Raw genomic sequence first — 17001 nt, 5'->3', positions numbered from 1 at the left:
ACACACACACACACACACACGCTCACACCCACCCCACAGCACAGGCCAGACACCTCCCTCCCCCCACACACACCCACATAGTCACACCCATTTACCCCACAGCACAGGCCAGACACCCACACAGACACACACCCACGCAGACACACAGACCCACATTACCTGTATGCTCACACCTATCCACATAGTACAGGCCAAACATACACACACTCACACAGTACAGGCCAGACACACACAGACACACACAAACAGACATACACTTATACCCACCCACCCCACAGCACAGGCCAGACATACACACAGAGACACACACAGACACAAACACACACATGCTCACACCCACCCCACAGCACAGGCCAGAGACAAACACACACGTTCACACCCACCCACCCTATAGCACAGGGCAGAAACACACACACACAGACATAGACACAGACACACACACACACTCTCATACCCACCCGCCCCACAGCACAGGCCAGACATCCACACAAACACACCCACCCACATGAATCATATGCTCACACCCACCCACAGTAAAGGCCAAACACACACACTCACAAACACACATGCGGAGAGTATAGGCCAGACACACACATAGACATACGCGCTCACATCCACCCACCCCACAACACAGGCCAGACACCCACACAGACACCCAGACACACACACAGACACACTCACACGCGCACACATACTTCCCTACCACTGTACTGAGTCCACTCTTCCTGAGCCCTGTGAGGTTTGGGGCTGGGATTGGGGGTTGGAGTTGGGGTGGTCTCCAGGCTGGGTCTCTGGCCTTCAGTTGGAGGTCACTCTCAGGGCCGTCAAGTGGTGATCGTGGTCACTGCCTGCACCTGTCTTCTGTCATCACCACCTGCAACAAAAGCCCCCCACTGATGGATGTGTTGTGTGTCCATGTCTGTCCAGCTTGAGCCGGCATGTCTCTGAGAGATGATACAAGTGCACGCGCCTTCTCCCCACACACACACATGCAGACGCACACACACACTCACCCAGGAGAAGGGCTGTGCCATCCTCACTGTCTCCAAGCTGCTCCCAGATGCTGTCTCAGTGGAGAGTCCAGGTGTTCCCTGCTGAGCAGATGCCATAGGGGCACTGCCTCTGGCTTCACCAAATGCACCCATGACCAGGGTCACTTTCCTGCACGTGAACGTGGTCTCACGTTTGAGCACAGGGACCCAGGGCACCTCTTTCTAGGTCATCCTCAGCCAGGCACTTCCCTATCTCCTCTCACATGGACCCTGGTCCTGGCCAAGGTGCAGGGCAGCTGCTCTGGCTTTCTGGGCCCCTCAGCATCTGCTGTCTCAGCTTCCATGGGTCCCAAGAGTTCCCCAGGCCCTGACCGCAGCCTCTTCCCTGCCCCTCTGGGTCACTTCTGTCGGATGGTCCAAGCCTCTTCCAGCTGGAACCTGAGGGAGGTCTCCCTGCTTCTCAGATCTCCTGGATGGATGTTACCCCAAAGGGGCAGGAGGAAGGCTCAGTGCCTTTTTCCCCTTTGCAAGGTTCCAGGGTCCAAGGTGGAGGCAGAAAAGGAGATGGAGCAGCTCAGGTTGGTGTGAGCCTGGGGAGATTCCAGAAGCACCTCCAACTAGTAATACAGGAGCACCTCCAACTGAGGATCCAGCAGCTCCTCCACCTGGGGATCCAGCAGTTCCTCTACCTGGGGATCAGCAGCTCCTCCACCTGGGGATCCAGCGTTCATCTACCTGGGGATCCAGTCGTTCCTCTACCTGGGGATCAGCAGCTGCTCCACCTGGGGATCAGCAGTTCCTCCACCTGGGGATCCAGCAGTTCCTCCACCTGGGGTTCCGGCAGTTCCTCCACCTGGGGATAAGTATTTCCTCCACCTGGGGATAAGTATTTCCTCCACCTGGGGATCCAGCAGTTCCTCTACCTGGGGAGCCAGCAGTTCCTCTACCTGGGGATCCAGCAGTTCCTCCACCTGGGGATCCAGCAGTTTCTCCACCTGGGGATCCGGCAGTTTCTCCACCTGGGAATCAGCAGGGCCTCCACCCGGGGGTCCACCCAGGGATCCAGTGGCACCTCCACGTGGAGAATCAGCAGCATCTCCCCTAGCAAGTGGGGACAGATGGAGGACAGCCTCCTGGGAGGGCCCACAGAGCAACCCACAGAACGACCCAGGAGGGCATACAGAGGCTCCTGCAGACAGGCTGACAGAGGGCAGAGACTCCAGAGTCAGGCAGCCCTTCCCATCACAAACAAAACCCAAATGCAGCCGCACTCATGCCCACACTCAACACTCCAACAAACACCTCCTCCCAGACCTTCCCAGAACCACATTGGCTGCTGACACTTCTGGAGCCCTCTCTGGTGTGAATGTGTATGCTTTTGGAGAAGTTTCCTCTATGGCTTCTCCTCTCCTCCTCCAGAGCATATGCATCCTGACAGCCCTGAGGCGGTTTTGTCAGGTGAGTGGGGCCAGGGATCAGGGTGAGTGTCTGCAGATGACAGCCTCAGGCCAGAGTCCTGCTTGGCTCAGAGGTGCAGAAAGCCAGGGACAGCCTTGCTTCCTACTGGGAGCACCACACCCACTGAGATGCATGCCCCGTGCCCCCTGGCCCTGGCCTCAGCCCTGATTGGCAGCTTGCCTGGAGGGCTGGTCACTGCTCTGCAGTCCCCAGAGGCCCCTGCAAGGTGCACTGATAAGAAGACACCCCAGGAGGCCCCCATAGGAACAGGCCTATCTTTTCCTTTCAGGATTAATGTGCCAGGACTGAGACAGAAGCACCCCAGTTGACTGGGACCTAGCCTCAGACCCCTGCAGGTCCTGGCTGAGAGCCGCTGGGTCCTCTGTGCTCTCCTCCCAGGAAGCTGCTCCTGAACTGGACTTCTCTGCAGTGGGGCCTGCAGCAGCTGGCTCAAGCTGCCCCGGGAAGGCAGAAAGAGCCCCAGAAAGCCCAGCCCAGGGTCCACGTGCTCCCACACCACCACAGAGTACACAACGCTGCTCTGGAAACCATGTGCTTTATTTGGAACCTTAATCCAAGGAAACCTCCCCCCTGGCTCGTAGAAAAGCTGCAAACCACGTGGTTTGGTCCAAGGCAATGGCTAAGGGAGTGCGGGACATCCCTTACTGCTGGGGCCCCCATCCTCTGGGCCTCAGACTTCCCTGCTCATCGAAACTGTTGGCTGAGCTCCCGGGGTGTCTGCCCAGTTCTCAGCCTCTCCCTCAGCCAAGGAATGAGGAAACAGGTACACGCCAGGGCCTGGGGTCCCCATCCAAGGCTGGGCGCCTCTGCCCCCCACCCAGGGCCTGCTGCCTCCCACAGCGGTGGCTTCTCACGTCCTCAGAGCCCTGTTGCTCCCGGGATGAGGAGCCAGGGACAGGAGGATGCCCGGGAGCACAGGTGAGTGACCGGGGCAGGGCGGCCCCGGTCAGCTGCGGCGCCCCTCAGTACAGATCTGCAAAGGGCTTGGAGTAGTTGAACATCAGGTAATCCATGTAGTAGAAGTCGTAGGTGCGCTGCCGTTGCAGGGCCGAGAGTTGGGCGAAGTACTGGTGGGCGATCCTCGCTGTGGTCCGCGCCTCCTGCGAGTGCCGGTCCTTGAACCGGGGGAAGGTCAGGTTCCGCGGCGCGCGGATGAGGCTCAGGAAGAAGTTGGCATCGTCCTCCATGCTCTCGAACTTGCCTACGAAATCGTAGTCGATGAGGCAGGGGCTGCAGAGCCGGCTGACATGGTCCCAGTGAATGTCCATCCCCACGGGCCGGTGCACGTCCAGCAGGTACTGGACGAACTCGGGAAAACGCACCCCAGAGCCCGTCCGCAGGGCCTCCCGAGAGGCATTGGCGCGGTACCGGGCCAGGATGGCCTTGCCAAAGACCGGGTGATAGTAGCTGTTGGGGTGCTCGAACTTGTCTCGGAAGGCGGACACCAGCCTCTCGAAGGGCTCGCGGACAAAGAGCATCTTGGTGTAGGTGCTGAGACGGTGCAAGATACCCTGGCGGTCGAAGGTGTCCAGGCGCTTGAGGGCGCTGCCATAGTGGACGGTGTTGTGCTGGATGTCAGCAGTGGACGAGGCCAGGCCAGCCAGCACCATGAGCACCCGCTTCCAATTGGAGCAGCCGGCCTTGGGCACCTCGCAGTAAAGCACGCGGTGACGGTCCTCCACGAAGATACGAGACACGTGGCGGGGCGTGACGGCCCGGCGGCTGCTGCTCGCCCGGTACTTGGTGCAGGCCTCCTGCATCACCCGCTTGCGCTCCTGCTGGCTCCGGTGCAGGCTGACCCAGCGGCCATCCAGCGTCCCGGGTCCCGGCCGGATGAAGGGCGCGTCTGAGCTGTTGGCCGGGATGGTCGCCGCAGCTGGCATTTTCTTGATGAGCAGACGGCGACGGCGCTGGCGGAGCCGCAGACGAGTCCCCCTCTGCAGCGGGGGTTGAGGCTGGTCAGGCGCTGGCAGGTTGCGGCCCCTCGGGGCCCCACTGGATAAGTCCCGAGTGACCCTCTCTGTGGGTTCCTTCAAGTCACCATCCTGGGAGCCGCCTGGTGGGAGGTCCTGGGGCAAGAAGAGAAGTGGTTATCTGAGTAGAAAGGACAGCTGGGCACTGAGGGCCACACAGGTCAGACTCTCATCACCACGGCTGGGGTTCCTATCCCTCTCAGGTGAGGGAGACAGGCTGACCCTGTAGGTGAGACCCCTCCGGTCTGAGCCCTGGCCCGGCACCCAAAGGCCTCCCTCCCGCTGAGGTGCAAGTGTCATTTCGGCCACAAGATGGCGAGGTCCTCCCAGGAACCTGGGCTGGGCGAGGGTGGCGGGAATAGGTGGCCTGCAGGCAGGCTCAGATTTACGGCCTCTATTAGCACCGTGCAAAGAAGCCTTCTAACAGGGAAGAGAAATTCATGGGTTCAGAGCCCTGGGCTTTGTTCTCAAGGCTCCTGGGAAAGGCTGGACACATTTTTCTTTCCAAGAATGGATTCAACGTGAGCTCCTAATTTTCTTCCCAGCCCTCCCCAGTTTCCCAGGAGCTGTGTGCACTGAGATTTATCTGACTCTCAGAACTTACCTGGTGGGGCTGCCTTGGCCTGATGTTGAACTTTATTCCTGAAAAGCAAACAGAGGAGAGGACAGTATTAGCAGCGGATCTGCCACGTGGCTCCCAGGGAACTGCTTATGGGCTGCTGGCTGTGGACATCCAGGCTGGATGGATCTTGGGGTAAGCTCTAGGGAAAGGCAGCTTAGGGCATGGCTCAGTGCTGGAGCCCCTCCATCCCCTACCCATGTAGAAAATGGGGACGCAGCAAACATGTGGTCCCACTGGCTCGCAGCTGAGTCTCTCTTCTTTGCATCACGCCTGCCTCCTGATGTGACCTACAAGGTCTGGAAAGGCACCCTGCCCAGGTGTGCCCAGGTGTACCCACACACCTGCCCTGTGGAGCAGCCAGGACTCTCACAGGCCTCCTCCTGCACCCCACCATGTCATTAAGTCACAGGGAAAGGACCCTTCAGAAAGCTCGATCCACCCTCTCTCCACACCCCATCAGCCGTGCCCCAGTTCTGGCCACTATGGATTCTCCATGCTTGGAATATGACATATTCACACCCACACCTTTCCACACACCAGGCCTAGGAATGGAACATGCTTCTTCTCCTCTTGCTCCAGGAAGTTCCCTAACCTGGGCATTTGCTTTGTGATCCTGGCCTTCTCGGCTGGCTCTGGAGTTCTGGGGTGAGCTGAGCATATCTTGCTCGCCCTGGTCTCCCCCAAAGCCCTAAGCAGCACCCAGGTAGAGGGTAATTGTCCAGCGTTAACTTACTGATGACCTCAGGAAGACAGAGAGAGACCAGTGCATCAATGGCCATGCTCTGGAATGCCCCCTCTGCCCACCAAGGAGGCCCATGCCTGGGCTGGGGTCACCTAAGAAACAAGCTCTGGTGAGGTGAACCTTTGGCCAGAGCAGAATATTCTGTGTCATACCTTGTTTGGTCTGCTTTGGGGGAAAGTCGCAGGAGGACAAGGAGATTCCCTTTGGGCGGAATCTATTTAGAAGCTGGAGCCTCCTTCCCCAGTCCCTACCTGGCCACCGAGGAATCAGGGGCTCTTTCTGTTCTGGTACCATGTGGGTGGACATTTTCGTCCTGAGGCTCTGCCAAAAGCCATGGTCACCATCAGAGCCAGCTATCCCTTAAGGAGAGAGCTGGATCTTCTGGCTGGTGTGCCAGGGCACTGTGCCCGACCACACCTGAGCAAATCCTGGCTGCTGCCTGCGGGAGGGGGGTTCCAGTGTCCCACCACTTTCCTGGCTGTCTCCATGTCCTGGGCAGAGGTCCAGTGGCAGGAGCCCAGCTGGGGAAGGGATATCCAGGTCTTCCCTGAGCCAGAGATTCTGTGGATTTCTCCATGGGTTCCAGTTTTACAGACTCAGCCACTGCCATGCCCCAGACAGTCTAAGGCTGAGGCTGTGCCTGCACATCTCCTTCAGTCATTAGCAGGTCAGGAAGGGGATGCAAGGTCAGCCCTGGGATGGACAGCCTGAATTCCCTGAGCTTGCCTGAACCTTCATCAAGTCCCAAGAGAGGCAGAAATGCAGGCAGAACTGGGACAAATTTCATCTTTCTTCCGCTTGTCCCTTTGGGCTTGGAACAAGGGTATGCTCTCCCCTGGGCAAGGGCAGAGCGTCCACATCTTCCTGGGCACTCCCAAGCTTATGTGCACATGCGTGCATGTGGGGGATCTTTGAAACAGGCCTTCTAGACTCTTCCCTGGAGACTGAGGGGAAGCTCCAAGTAGACCTGGCTGCACCACTCAGGGTATGGGGTGTAAGTAGCAGGTGCCTGGCCTGAGAAAGGAGTCTTTAGAATCGAGCTGTTCATTGCCACCCCTCGCCATCCCCAGAGTCTATTTCCCTCCTTGAGAGCCACCCCCTCCTCTTCCCCATCCCATCATTACTGCAGCTGTCCCAGCATGAGTTTCCAGAGCTCCTTTCTCTCCCACAGCCGATGATGACAGCTCCCTTCACTAGAAGGGACCTGCTGCACCACTTGGTTTTCCTCTACTCTGCCAGATTTCCTTAATTATTTTCTTCTGGTTATGGCAGCTGGCTTTGCTAAACCACCTCTCCTCCTCAGAGTCTCAGATATGGGAAATCACTCTGCTTGTCACTCCTGTCATCTCGTCAAGGTGTGACGGTGCTTATATATTCCTTTTCTGGAGCAAATGAGTCATGCCAGATTTGGCCAAGAGTGGGGCTGAGAAGCCACTTCCAAAAGGGATCCTGCCAGTCAGGGGGAAGATGAAAGGCCATGTGCTTGTTGAGGTTGCAGCCCCTAAGGCCATGACCTCCCACTGGCACTGTCCCCACGGCCTCGGAGGGCAGTGGGCTGTGGTCTTGTTCCATTTTACCTGTGAGGACTGGACAGGGGGACACTGTCTCCTGGACCTCTGGACTCTGAGCCTAAGCTTCTGGGGCTGTCTCACTCTAATGCTCGCTGAGCTAGAGCCCTTGGCATGAACTAGAGGAATAGTTCCCTCTAGACAAAGCCTGGGGCTGGGCAAGTCTCCTGATTTCCTGTTTACATGTGTCCATAAAGCCAACCTGCCTGCAACTTCCTCCTTTGAAAGGAAAAATTGCCTTGTAGAGAATAAGAGAGATCAGTAACATCTTAAGTAGAGCCTGAGTTTGCCATAAGCTATTCCCAACCCTTAGACTTATGGCAGCTTATCGGGCAAAGATTAGACCTATCCCCACAAGCTCACTTTAACATTTTTGAAAATTTACTGCTGGGCACGGTGGCTCATGCCTGTCATCCCAGCACTTGGGAGGCTGAGGTGGGCTGATCACTTGAGTCCAGGAGTTTGAGACTAGCCTCGCCAATATAGTGAAACCCCATCTCTACTTAAAATACAGAAAAATTAGCTGGGTGTGGTAGTGCATGCCTGTTATCCCAGCTACTCAGTAGGCTGAGACATGAAAATTACTTGAACCCAGGAGGCAGAGATTGCAGTGAGCTGAGATCACACCACTGCACTACAGCCTGAGCAACAGAGTGAGACTTGTGTCAAAAAAAATAAAATAAAATAAAGAAAAAGAAAAAAAATTACATTTATTTTAGAAATAGAGATGGGGTCTTGCTATGTTGCCCAGGCTGGTCTCAAACACCTGGTCTCAAGCAATCCTCCTGCCTCGGCCTCCCAAAGGGCTGGAATTATAGGTGCGAGCCACCATACCTGGCTACAAGTTCACTTTCGAATAAAGAAGAAACATAATGAAGGAAATCTAAAGGGACCTCCCCTTTGCCATGAGCCTAGCGTCCCCACTAGGAAGAAAACTGCTCTTCCATGCACCAGTCAGATAAAGGCTGAAGCAAAGACCACTGCTGGCTCTGGGCAAGTGAAAACCAGGAGAAACTTTAGGTATCCTGGGGCAGGGGTCTGCACATCCCCAAGTGGGCTGCACGTCAGGACCCTGGACAGCTCCATGAGCACTCAGGGAAGGACAGCTAAGGGCTCACGAGGATGAGGAAGGTTTGCCACCAGGGGTCAGTGGTACCAGTGCCATGGGGGGCACTTATGGGTGGGAAGGAGTTTTGGCCTCAGTATAACCACCTCCAGCCCCTCTCCAGCCCCCAAATAAAACGTACAATCTAGATAACATCAGTGGCCTTGCAGAGCAACTCCAGCCACAACCCACCTCCTCTTCCATCCAACGCCACCAATGCTGCCACGCACCTTCCCTGCCTCCCCACCTCCACCCCTGCGACAGAATCCAAGACCAACCACGCACACCCCACTTTCGGTGTCTTGAGTTACCTCTCTTCTCCTCTCAATATAACATTCACAGTCTGTAAGAGAGCTCCATTCCCCCTCACAGTAAGAAATAAACAAGCACTTTCTCTTTCTGGACAGATGACATGCGTGGAGTGGCTGGAACACATGTGCTATGATAACAGCATCGGTGAGAATAAACAAGGCATGAGTTATGGGCACTGCCAAATGTGTTCCATGGTGTGAACTCTTCACTGGCTGAAGTTCTCAGCGTTTAGCTGAAAAGCCTCCTGATTGAGGAGAGGCAGAGGCTGATGAGTGTGTGAGACCAGTTTCTTAGTCATCAGGCCTGGGTTTGGGGCAGAGTTGGGGAGGGTGCTATACCAGCATGCCCAAGGAGAAGAGTCTCTTGCCCGCTCCTCTCTAGGCTCACAGGAGGAAGACCTGCAGGGTGCCACACAAAAGCCCCAATCCCCGCTGCCCAGGAGCCATGGAGGGTGGTAACTGGGGAGCAGCCTTTTGGTCAGGCCCTGTAGACAGGCAGCACTGACAGGTGAGGACAGGACCCAAGTGCCTCAAATGAGCCCTTGGCCTCCCCCAGCCCCAGATAAACTCTTGGGAGAGTGATGGCTGCATTGGCTGCTCATGTCCCAGCCCCGAGCCCTGATGGGCGATGATGGGAGGGTCCCGCCACTCCCATCACTGCGACAGTCCTTAAGGAGTCAAATCTGCAGAGGGACAGGCATGGGAGAGAACTGGGGAAGGAGGGCAGGAGCGGCCATGCCAGTCCCAGGTCCCTGTCTGTGGTGGAGTTTCAGTCGTGCTTCTTGGTCTTTTGGGATTTCCTGGTGGAGCCGTTTGTGTGGCCGCGTTTCCATGTGCCTGGGGCTTCTGGTGGCTGAGTCTGCTGGCAGGTTGCCCCACACCCATTGGCGCTGTCCACTCCATGTCCACTTCCATTGCCCAACAGGCCAGGGAGCCTCCAGGGCTTTTGGCTGCTTCTCTTGACTCAGGCTGGCCCGACTGGGGGCGGGGAGTTCCCTGAAGGCAAGGTCCCGACTGCATCTTGGTCCTCCGCACGTGCAGTACCCGGATTCTGAGCTTCGGCTCCACCTGGACTCCTTACAGTGACATCTGGTGGGATGAACACTGTTGTCCCGGACAGCCCAGGCTGCCGGCCTCTGCCCTGCTGCTTCCACGCCCCCATTAGGAAGAAGTGGCTCCCACACCTAAGGTGCACACAAGAAAGGCCTCTAAGCCCTGGGGCAGCCCCATGGCTGGTCACGCACCTGACCTCACGGTGCAGTGCTGAGCTACAGATGGCCTGCCCCAAGTGCAGGGTGCTGGCAGGAGAGAAGGTGGGCGGTTCGGGGGAGAGAGGCCCGAGGGAAATGCCAGGCTCCACTCCATGGGAAGTATGGAGGGTTCTGAATGGGGGTGGGGGGCGCGTGCTAGTTAGGGTTATCAGAGAGACAGAGAGCCCACAGGTGATATACATGGAGGCGGGAAAGAGACGGAGAGAAAGAGAGAGGGAAGGGAGAGGTAGAGGGGTAGGAGGGGAGAAGGAGACAGGGAAGCGAGATAGGGAGAGGAGAGAAGGAGGAAAGGAGAGGAGAAGGAAGGGGGGGAGAGAGAGAGGGAGGAGAGAGCGAGGGGGGTTGATTTTAAGAAACTGGCTTATGTGATTCTGGGGGCTGGCAGTCTAAAATCTGCCAGCAGGCTGGAGACCCAGGGAAGACCTGGTGCTGCAGCTTGCATGGGAAGGCAGTCCGAGACTCCCTCCTACTTGGGGAGCTTCACTCTTTTCTCTTCAGGCCTACAACTAATTGGATGAAGCCCACCCACATTGTGGAAGGTCACTTCCTCTACTCAAAGGCTACACATTTTATAGCAAATCACATCTAAAAAAATGCATCCCCGGCCAGGCGCGGTGGCTTACACCTGTAATCCCAGCACTTTGGAGGCTAAGGCGGGTGGATCGCGAGACCACAAGAGATCAAGACCATCCTGGCCAACATGGTGAAACCCCATCTCTACTAAAAACATAAAAATTAGCTGGGCATGGTGGCGTGTGCCCGTAATCCCAGTTACTCAAAAGGCTGAGGCAGGAGAATTGCTTAAACCCAGGAGGTGGAGGCTGCAGTGAGCCGAGATCGCGCCACTGCACTCTAACCTGGCAACAGAGTGAGACTCCGTCTCTCTCTCTCTCTCTGTCTCTCTCTCTCTGTCTCACACACACACACACACACACACACACAGACACAAAGACTGGCGTTTGTCTAAACCCTGCGGCACCACGGCCTAGGCAAGGTGACGTATATAATTAACCATCATGGGAGGTGCCTTGGTTTGTTCCTGCAGCTGCTGTAACAAAGTATCCCAAACTGGGGGGCTTAAAATGACAAAAATGTGTTCTCTCACAGTTCCAAAGGCTAGATGTCCAAAATGAAGGTGCCGGCAGGGCCACATTCCTTCCACTGCCTCTTGGGTGGGGATTGATGCTTCCTCAACTCTTCCAGCTTTCAACAGCCCAGGCGTTCCTTGGCTTGCAACAACAGAAGATCAATCTCTGCTTCGTCTTCACACGGCTGTTGCACACGTGTGTCTCTTCTCCTCTTCTTCTAAGGACACCAGTCATATTAAAATAGGGCCCACTCAACCAACCCAAATGCCCATCAATCAACGAGTGGATAAAGAAACTCTGATATATATATATATATATATACATATATGTGATGGAATAGTACTTAGCCATAAAAAGGAATGAATTAATGGCATTCGCAGCCACCTGGGTGAGACTGGAGACTATTATTCTAAGTGAAATAACTCAGGAATGGAAAAGCAAACATTGTATGTTCTCATTCATAAATGGGAGCTGAGCTATGAGGATGCGAAGGCATAGGAATGATACAGTGGATTTTGGGAACTCGGAGAAAGGGTGGGAAGCGGGTGAAGGATAAAAAACTATAAATTGTGTGCAGTGTGCACTGCTCCAGCTATGGGTACATCAAAATCTCACCAATCACCACTAACTAAAGAACTTACTCATGTAACCAAACACCACCTGTTCCCCAGAAACCTATGGAAATAAAATGTTTTTAAAAAGGGCCCACTCTAGTGGCCTCAACTTGATTACATCTGCAAAGACCCTACAAGGTCACAGTTTACAAGCACAGGGAGCTGGGATCGAGCATTTTTTGAGGGTGGGGCGGGCACCCAATTTGACTCAGTACAGACAGGGATTCATGTGATCTCACGGAGCTTTAAGAGTGTTTTTTTGTTTGTTGTTTGAAGAGACAAGGTCTTGCTCAGTCACCCAGGCTGGAGTGCAGTGGCATAATCCTGGCTCACAGCAGTCTTGAACTCCTGGGCTCAAATGATCCTCCCACTTCGGCCTCGCAAAGTGCTGGAATTACAGCCGTGAGCCACCACGCCCAGCTGGATGTTCTGAAGACAGGGCAGGATAGCCTGAAGGAGGTGAAGAAATAGCTCGTCTGCTGGTTTAGGTCGCTTGCTGATCGGTAGTGAAGGGTTGTTGGTTCTCAGTGTGTTAGGGGCAGGGCCTGTGTCGTGTCCGTCTGTGTCATTCTGGCACTATGCCCATCAATGCCTGCGGAAAGGCTGGTGCTTTCTGGACTGAGAGCTGGCCTCGGACAGGAGGAAGGGTATGGGGCTTCCCAGAAGCTGGGCCCAGGGTTCTGGCTGGAGCCTCCCAGCTGGGAAGGGCCCGCGCATCTGGGCAGCAGGTGCCAGCCCCCTGGCTAGATGTAGACGGGGGCAATCCCACTGGAGGAGTCTGTCCACCCCCAGCCCTGGCTGGGTGGCCATGAAGCCTGGCTCTGCCAGCTCCTTTCACCATCCACAGTACACCAGGCCGGGGCCATCCACAGTATGCCAGGCCGGGGCCATCCACAGTACGCCAGGCGGGGGCCTGCTTTGGGACTGGGCCACACCTTCTCTGGCTCCTCTCCCACCGGTTCAGGCTCTGCCCTTGTGAGGTCTCTGCTGGCCCAGGGCTGAGGGGCACATTGTCCCCATGGGCCTCTGACTGCCTCATTGTGAACTGCATCCTCCATCTGGGGCAGGCTCTTCATATGCAAATTAGATGCAAAACTGAAGTTTCAACACATGCAGCAATGAGCGGGCAGCCTGGACTCCTGGGCACAGAATTCGCCCGGAAAACAGCCTCACACAAGGGCTTCAATTCTCACCTGTGTTCATGGGAAAATCCAACTTCTTACATTCTCTGCTGGGTCCCCAGGGCACAGCCTGGAGACCAGCCTCTGTCACAGTCACGGCCACCTGCTTCCCTAGGACACGGGACAGGTACGTGGGGTTCCAGGTGGCAGGGCTGCCCTGGCACAGGTGCTGGCTGTTCCTGGGCCCTGATGACAGCTCTGTGGTCAGAGTGTGGACCTCGAGGGGAGGCAGCAGTCAGGCCAGACACGCCGGAGAGCTGCATCGGACTGGTCATGCATTGGCCTCTGTCCTCCGGCTTCGGCCTCGGGGTGGGGGGCTTCTTCCTCTAGGCTCTGAGATGATCAAACTCAGTCACAGTCAACTCAGACCACAGCAAAGGCTTACTCCCTCCCTCAGAGGACCACGCGGAGGACCACCCTGGAGGGTCCACGTGGAGTTGTAGTTTTTAATGCAGGCTTAGCACATCAAAAATTAGAAGACAAGCCAGGCACGGTGGCTCACACCTGTAATTCCAGCACTTTGGGAGACTGAGGCAGGCAGATCATCTGAGGTCAGGACCTTGGCCAACATGGTGAAACCCTGTCTATACTAAAAATACAAAAATTAGCCAGGCATGATGGTGGGCGCCTGTAATCTCAGCTACTCTGGAGGCTGAGGCAGGAGAATCACTTGAACCCGGGAGGTGGAGGTTAGAGGTTGCAGTGAGCCGAGATCGTGCCACTGCACTCCAGCGTGGGCGACAGAGCAAGGCTCCGTCTCAAAAAAAAAAGAGAAAACTAAGAGCGCACACACCCACTACTGTGTGACCTTGGACAAGTGCCTTGACCTTGCTGAACCTGTTTCATTGGTAAAACGGGCTAAAAATTTATTGGTAAAATGTGCCAAACATATTCATCTTGCAAATCCACAAATGTGCACACGAAATGGGGCACGAAGCCAGGCAGAGCCCGAGCCCACTGGTTGAAAGCCAGCTGCTCCTGGCATGCTGATCACCTGGTTCCCTTTGCAGGGGCTGAATCTCCCGCAGCCCAGCTCCTGCCCCTAGCGCAGCGACGCTGGGGTGCATCCGCAGAGGAGCAGAGCCAGCATCTTCCTGTCTCGGGCAGATGAGCGCCTGACGGCTCTGACCGCACTTGTTTTGTTTAGTGATTCTGTTCCCTCGCCTTCGTGATTAGGATCCACGATTCAACTGGGTGGTTCCTGTCAGCTCAGCCTTGGCCGTGAATTCCCTTGGAGCTGTCAGAGAGTCGAGCATCAGAGCTGCCTGTCAGTCAGCCAGTCAGCCGGTTAGCCAGTCTACAAGCCCAACAGCTGTCCTGCCTGCACCACATCTACCCATCTGCCCATCACTGAGTGGGTTGGGAAGGGGAGTCCTGAGCTGGTGCCCTGCCTGTCTACAGGGAGGGATCCTCAGCTCCTGCTTCTCAGAATCCCTTAGTCAGAGCCCGCAGTGACCTCTACAGTGTTCAGGGTGTGTGTGACCCCAGCACACCCGCGCCACCCACTGCATCACCCTTAGACGTGTGCATGTCACATGGGATCAGGTGTGCATGTCCTATGGTCAGTCACACCAGGCATGCTGAGGAAACGCACCACAGCACACATTTGTGCTGCACAGGTGCCTGCTTCCTGTATGTGTGATGTAGCATGCCCTGGGTGGGGAGTGTGTGGTTGTGTGCACATCCCTGTATGGTTTCTAGGAGTCCACAGCACATGACTTACAGCAGATCATGCCTCTTCTTTCCTTTATGTATCCTTTCTCTCTCTCCCTCCCCCACTTGCTTCCTTCCTTTCTTTTTTGAGACAGTGTCTCACTCTGTTGCCCATGCTGGAGTGCCGTGGTCATGGCTCACTATAACCCTGAACTCCTGGGCTCAAGTGATCCTCCCACTTCAGCCTCCCAAGTAGCTGGGACTACAGGTGTGCACCGCCAAGCCCAGCTAATGAAAAAAAAATATATATGTATGTATATTTTGACCAGGCATGCTGGCTCATGCCTGTAATCCCAGCACTTTGGGAGGCTGAGGAGGGTGTATCACCTGAGGTCAGCAGTTCAAGACCAGCCTGGCCAACATGATGACATCTCGTCTCCACTAAGTAAATACAAAACTTAGCCAGTGTGGTGGTGGAGACCTGTAATCCCAGCTACTCAGGAGGCTGAGGCATGAGACTTGCTTGAACCTGGGAGATGGAGGTTGCGGTGAGCTGAGATTGTGCCACTGCACTCCAGCCTGGACGACAGAGTGAGACTCTGTCTCAAAAAAAAAAAAAAAAAATCATAGAGGCAAGGTCTCACTATGTTGCCCAGCAACTCCTGGCCTCAAGCGATCCTCCTGCATCAGCCTCCCAAAGTGGTGGGATTACAGGCATGAGCCACCGTGCCTGGCTGCATGTCTTCCTTCAACACACGTGGGCCTGGAAGAACAAGCCAGAGCTAGTGGATGCTGCTGCAAATGAGAAAGAACGAACTGCGTGGCCCTATCTCACAATCCTGTGTCACTCCCTGGCTTGCCCTGTCTCTGCTTCCCATGTGGGATGTTGACAGAAAGACCAACTGGCTGGCCTCCACTTTGCAGCACACCACGCGGAACAGTCCTGCCATCTGCCACCATGTATCCATTCACTTCACACTGAGGGAGCACCTATATGGGCCAGTAGCATCTTAGGTACTGATGACAGTGTCTTAACCAGGAATGGGACAGTGTGGCCCCTGCCCTCATGGAGCTTCCAGTCTAGCAAGGAGGAGAGGCACTGGCCAGCAACTCCATGTGTGATGGCAGCCATGGAGGACATTGCAGGCAATGTGGGACAGTTGACATGTTAGCTAGCTCAGTGTTGCAGGTGACAGCTCCTGAAGATCGTGACAATAAATTGGCACCTGAGGGTAATGAGGACATTTCTGGCAGAGCTTCATGGCCTTCCACCATGAAAGCAAGGCTCCTGGGATGAAGGGATGGGTCCAGAGCCTGAAGGGTGTCAAGAAAAGGCAGGGCCAGGTACAGTGGTTTACACCTTTAATCCCAGTGCTTGGGAGGCCAAGACGGATGGATTACTTGAGGCCAGAAGTTTGAGACCAGCCTGGACAACATAGTGAGACCCCATCTCTAAAAAAATGAAAAAATTAGGCTGGGCACAGTGATGGGCACCTGTAGTCCCAGCTGCTCAGAAGGCTAAGGTGGGAGGATCAGTTGAGTCCAAGCGTTAGAGGCTGCAGTGAGCTAAGATTGCACCACTGCACTCCAGCCTGAGTGACAGAGTGAGACCCTGTCTCAAAAGAAAAGAAAAGAAAAGAGAAAGGAAGGAAGAAGGGAGGAAGGGAGGAAGGAAGGAAGGAGGGAAGGAAGGAAGGGAGGGAGGGAGGGAGGGGAGGAAAGGGAAAGAAAGAAAGAGAAAGAAAGAAAGAGAGAGAGAGAGAGGGAGAGAGGGTGGGAGGGAGGGAGGGATGGAAGAAAGGGCACCCATGATGGCTGGCCGGCAAGAAAGAGGCTTTACAGCCATGCAAAGGCACTAGACCTTACCTCCTAAGGCCCAGGAGAGTCTCAAAGAGCTTTAGGGTGTGGAGTTATTTTGAATTTAAGGACCGTTCTGGGATGGAGTCAAAGACACAGAGAAAGGTTGGTCAGGGGACTGCTGTCACTATCCAGGCAGAAGACTCTTGAGGCCTGGACCCGGGGAATGATGAAACAGTGGAGGGAGAGTTGAAGAACATTTCAGGAGATGGGGGTGTGCTGGGAAATGTTGAACACCTGGCTCTCTGGGTGATGGGGTGGGAGCGGGGAGCAGCCTGGTTTGCAGCGTTTGCTGATTTCCGTGGTCTGAAATCCCATCATGGCAGATTTCAAACTACTGATGTCACGTGGGGCTGGGCCCTTGGGGGCCAGGACAAGTTGGCCTGAACTCGCCACTACATCAGCAGGACCTGGGACTGGCTGACTGCAGAGGGAGACGCTGGCTTCTGACTTTAGCAGTGGTGAATGCTGATGCTATTCCCTGCACAGGAGGACAGATCCCTGTTGACTTTGAGGAGACCTGACTACAGGTTTCCCAAGTGCAG

General features: G+C 55.4%; 1 protein-coding gene across 3 annotated transcripts in view; it reads right to left on the bottom strand.

Annotated features, from left to right (window-relative positions):
• Nucleotides 1-2987: 2987 nt before the first annotated feature.
• The window catches only part of CHST8 (carbohydrate sulfotransferase 8), a 153151-nt gene continuing 139137 nt past the window's right edge, over nt 2988-17001 (bottom strand). For all 3 annotated transcript variants that reach the window (XM_054538851.2, XM_024238421.3, XM_024238422.3), the window contains 2 exons: nt 5049-5086; nt 2988-4540 (listed from right to left, as the gene is read on the bottom strand). In XM_054538851.2, coding sequence (XP_054394826.1) covers nt 3434-4540; nt 5049-5086 — 1145 coding nt within the window. In that variant the 3' untranslated portion in view covers nt 2988-3433. The remainder of the gene's footprint in view (nt 4541-5048; nt 5087-17001) is intronic.

Source organism: Pongo abelii, chromosome 20 (assembly GCF_028885655.2).
Source record: "Pongo abelii isolate AG06213 chromosome 20, NHGRI_mPonAbe1-v2.0_pri, whole genome shotgun sequence".
In the NCBI taxonomy this organism is placed as follows: Eukaryota; Metazoa; Chordata; class Mammalia; order Primates; family Hominidae; genus Pongo; species Pongo abelii.
The sequence above is the reverse complement of the archived record's forward strand: the minus strand, read 5'-3'. Positions and strand labels throughout refer to the sequence as shown.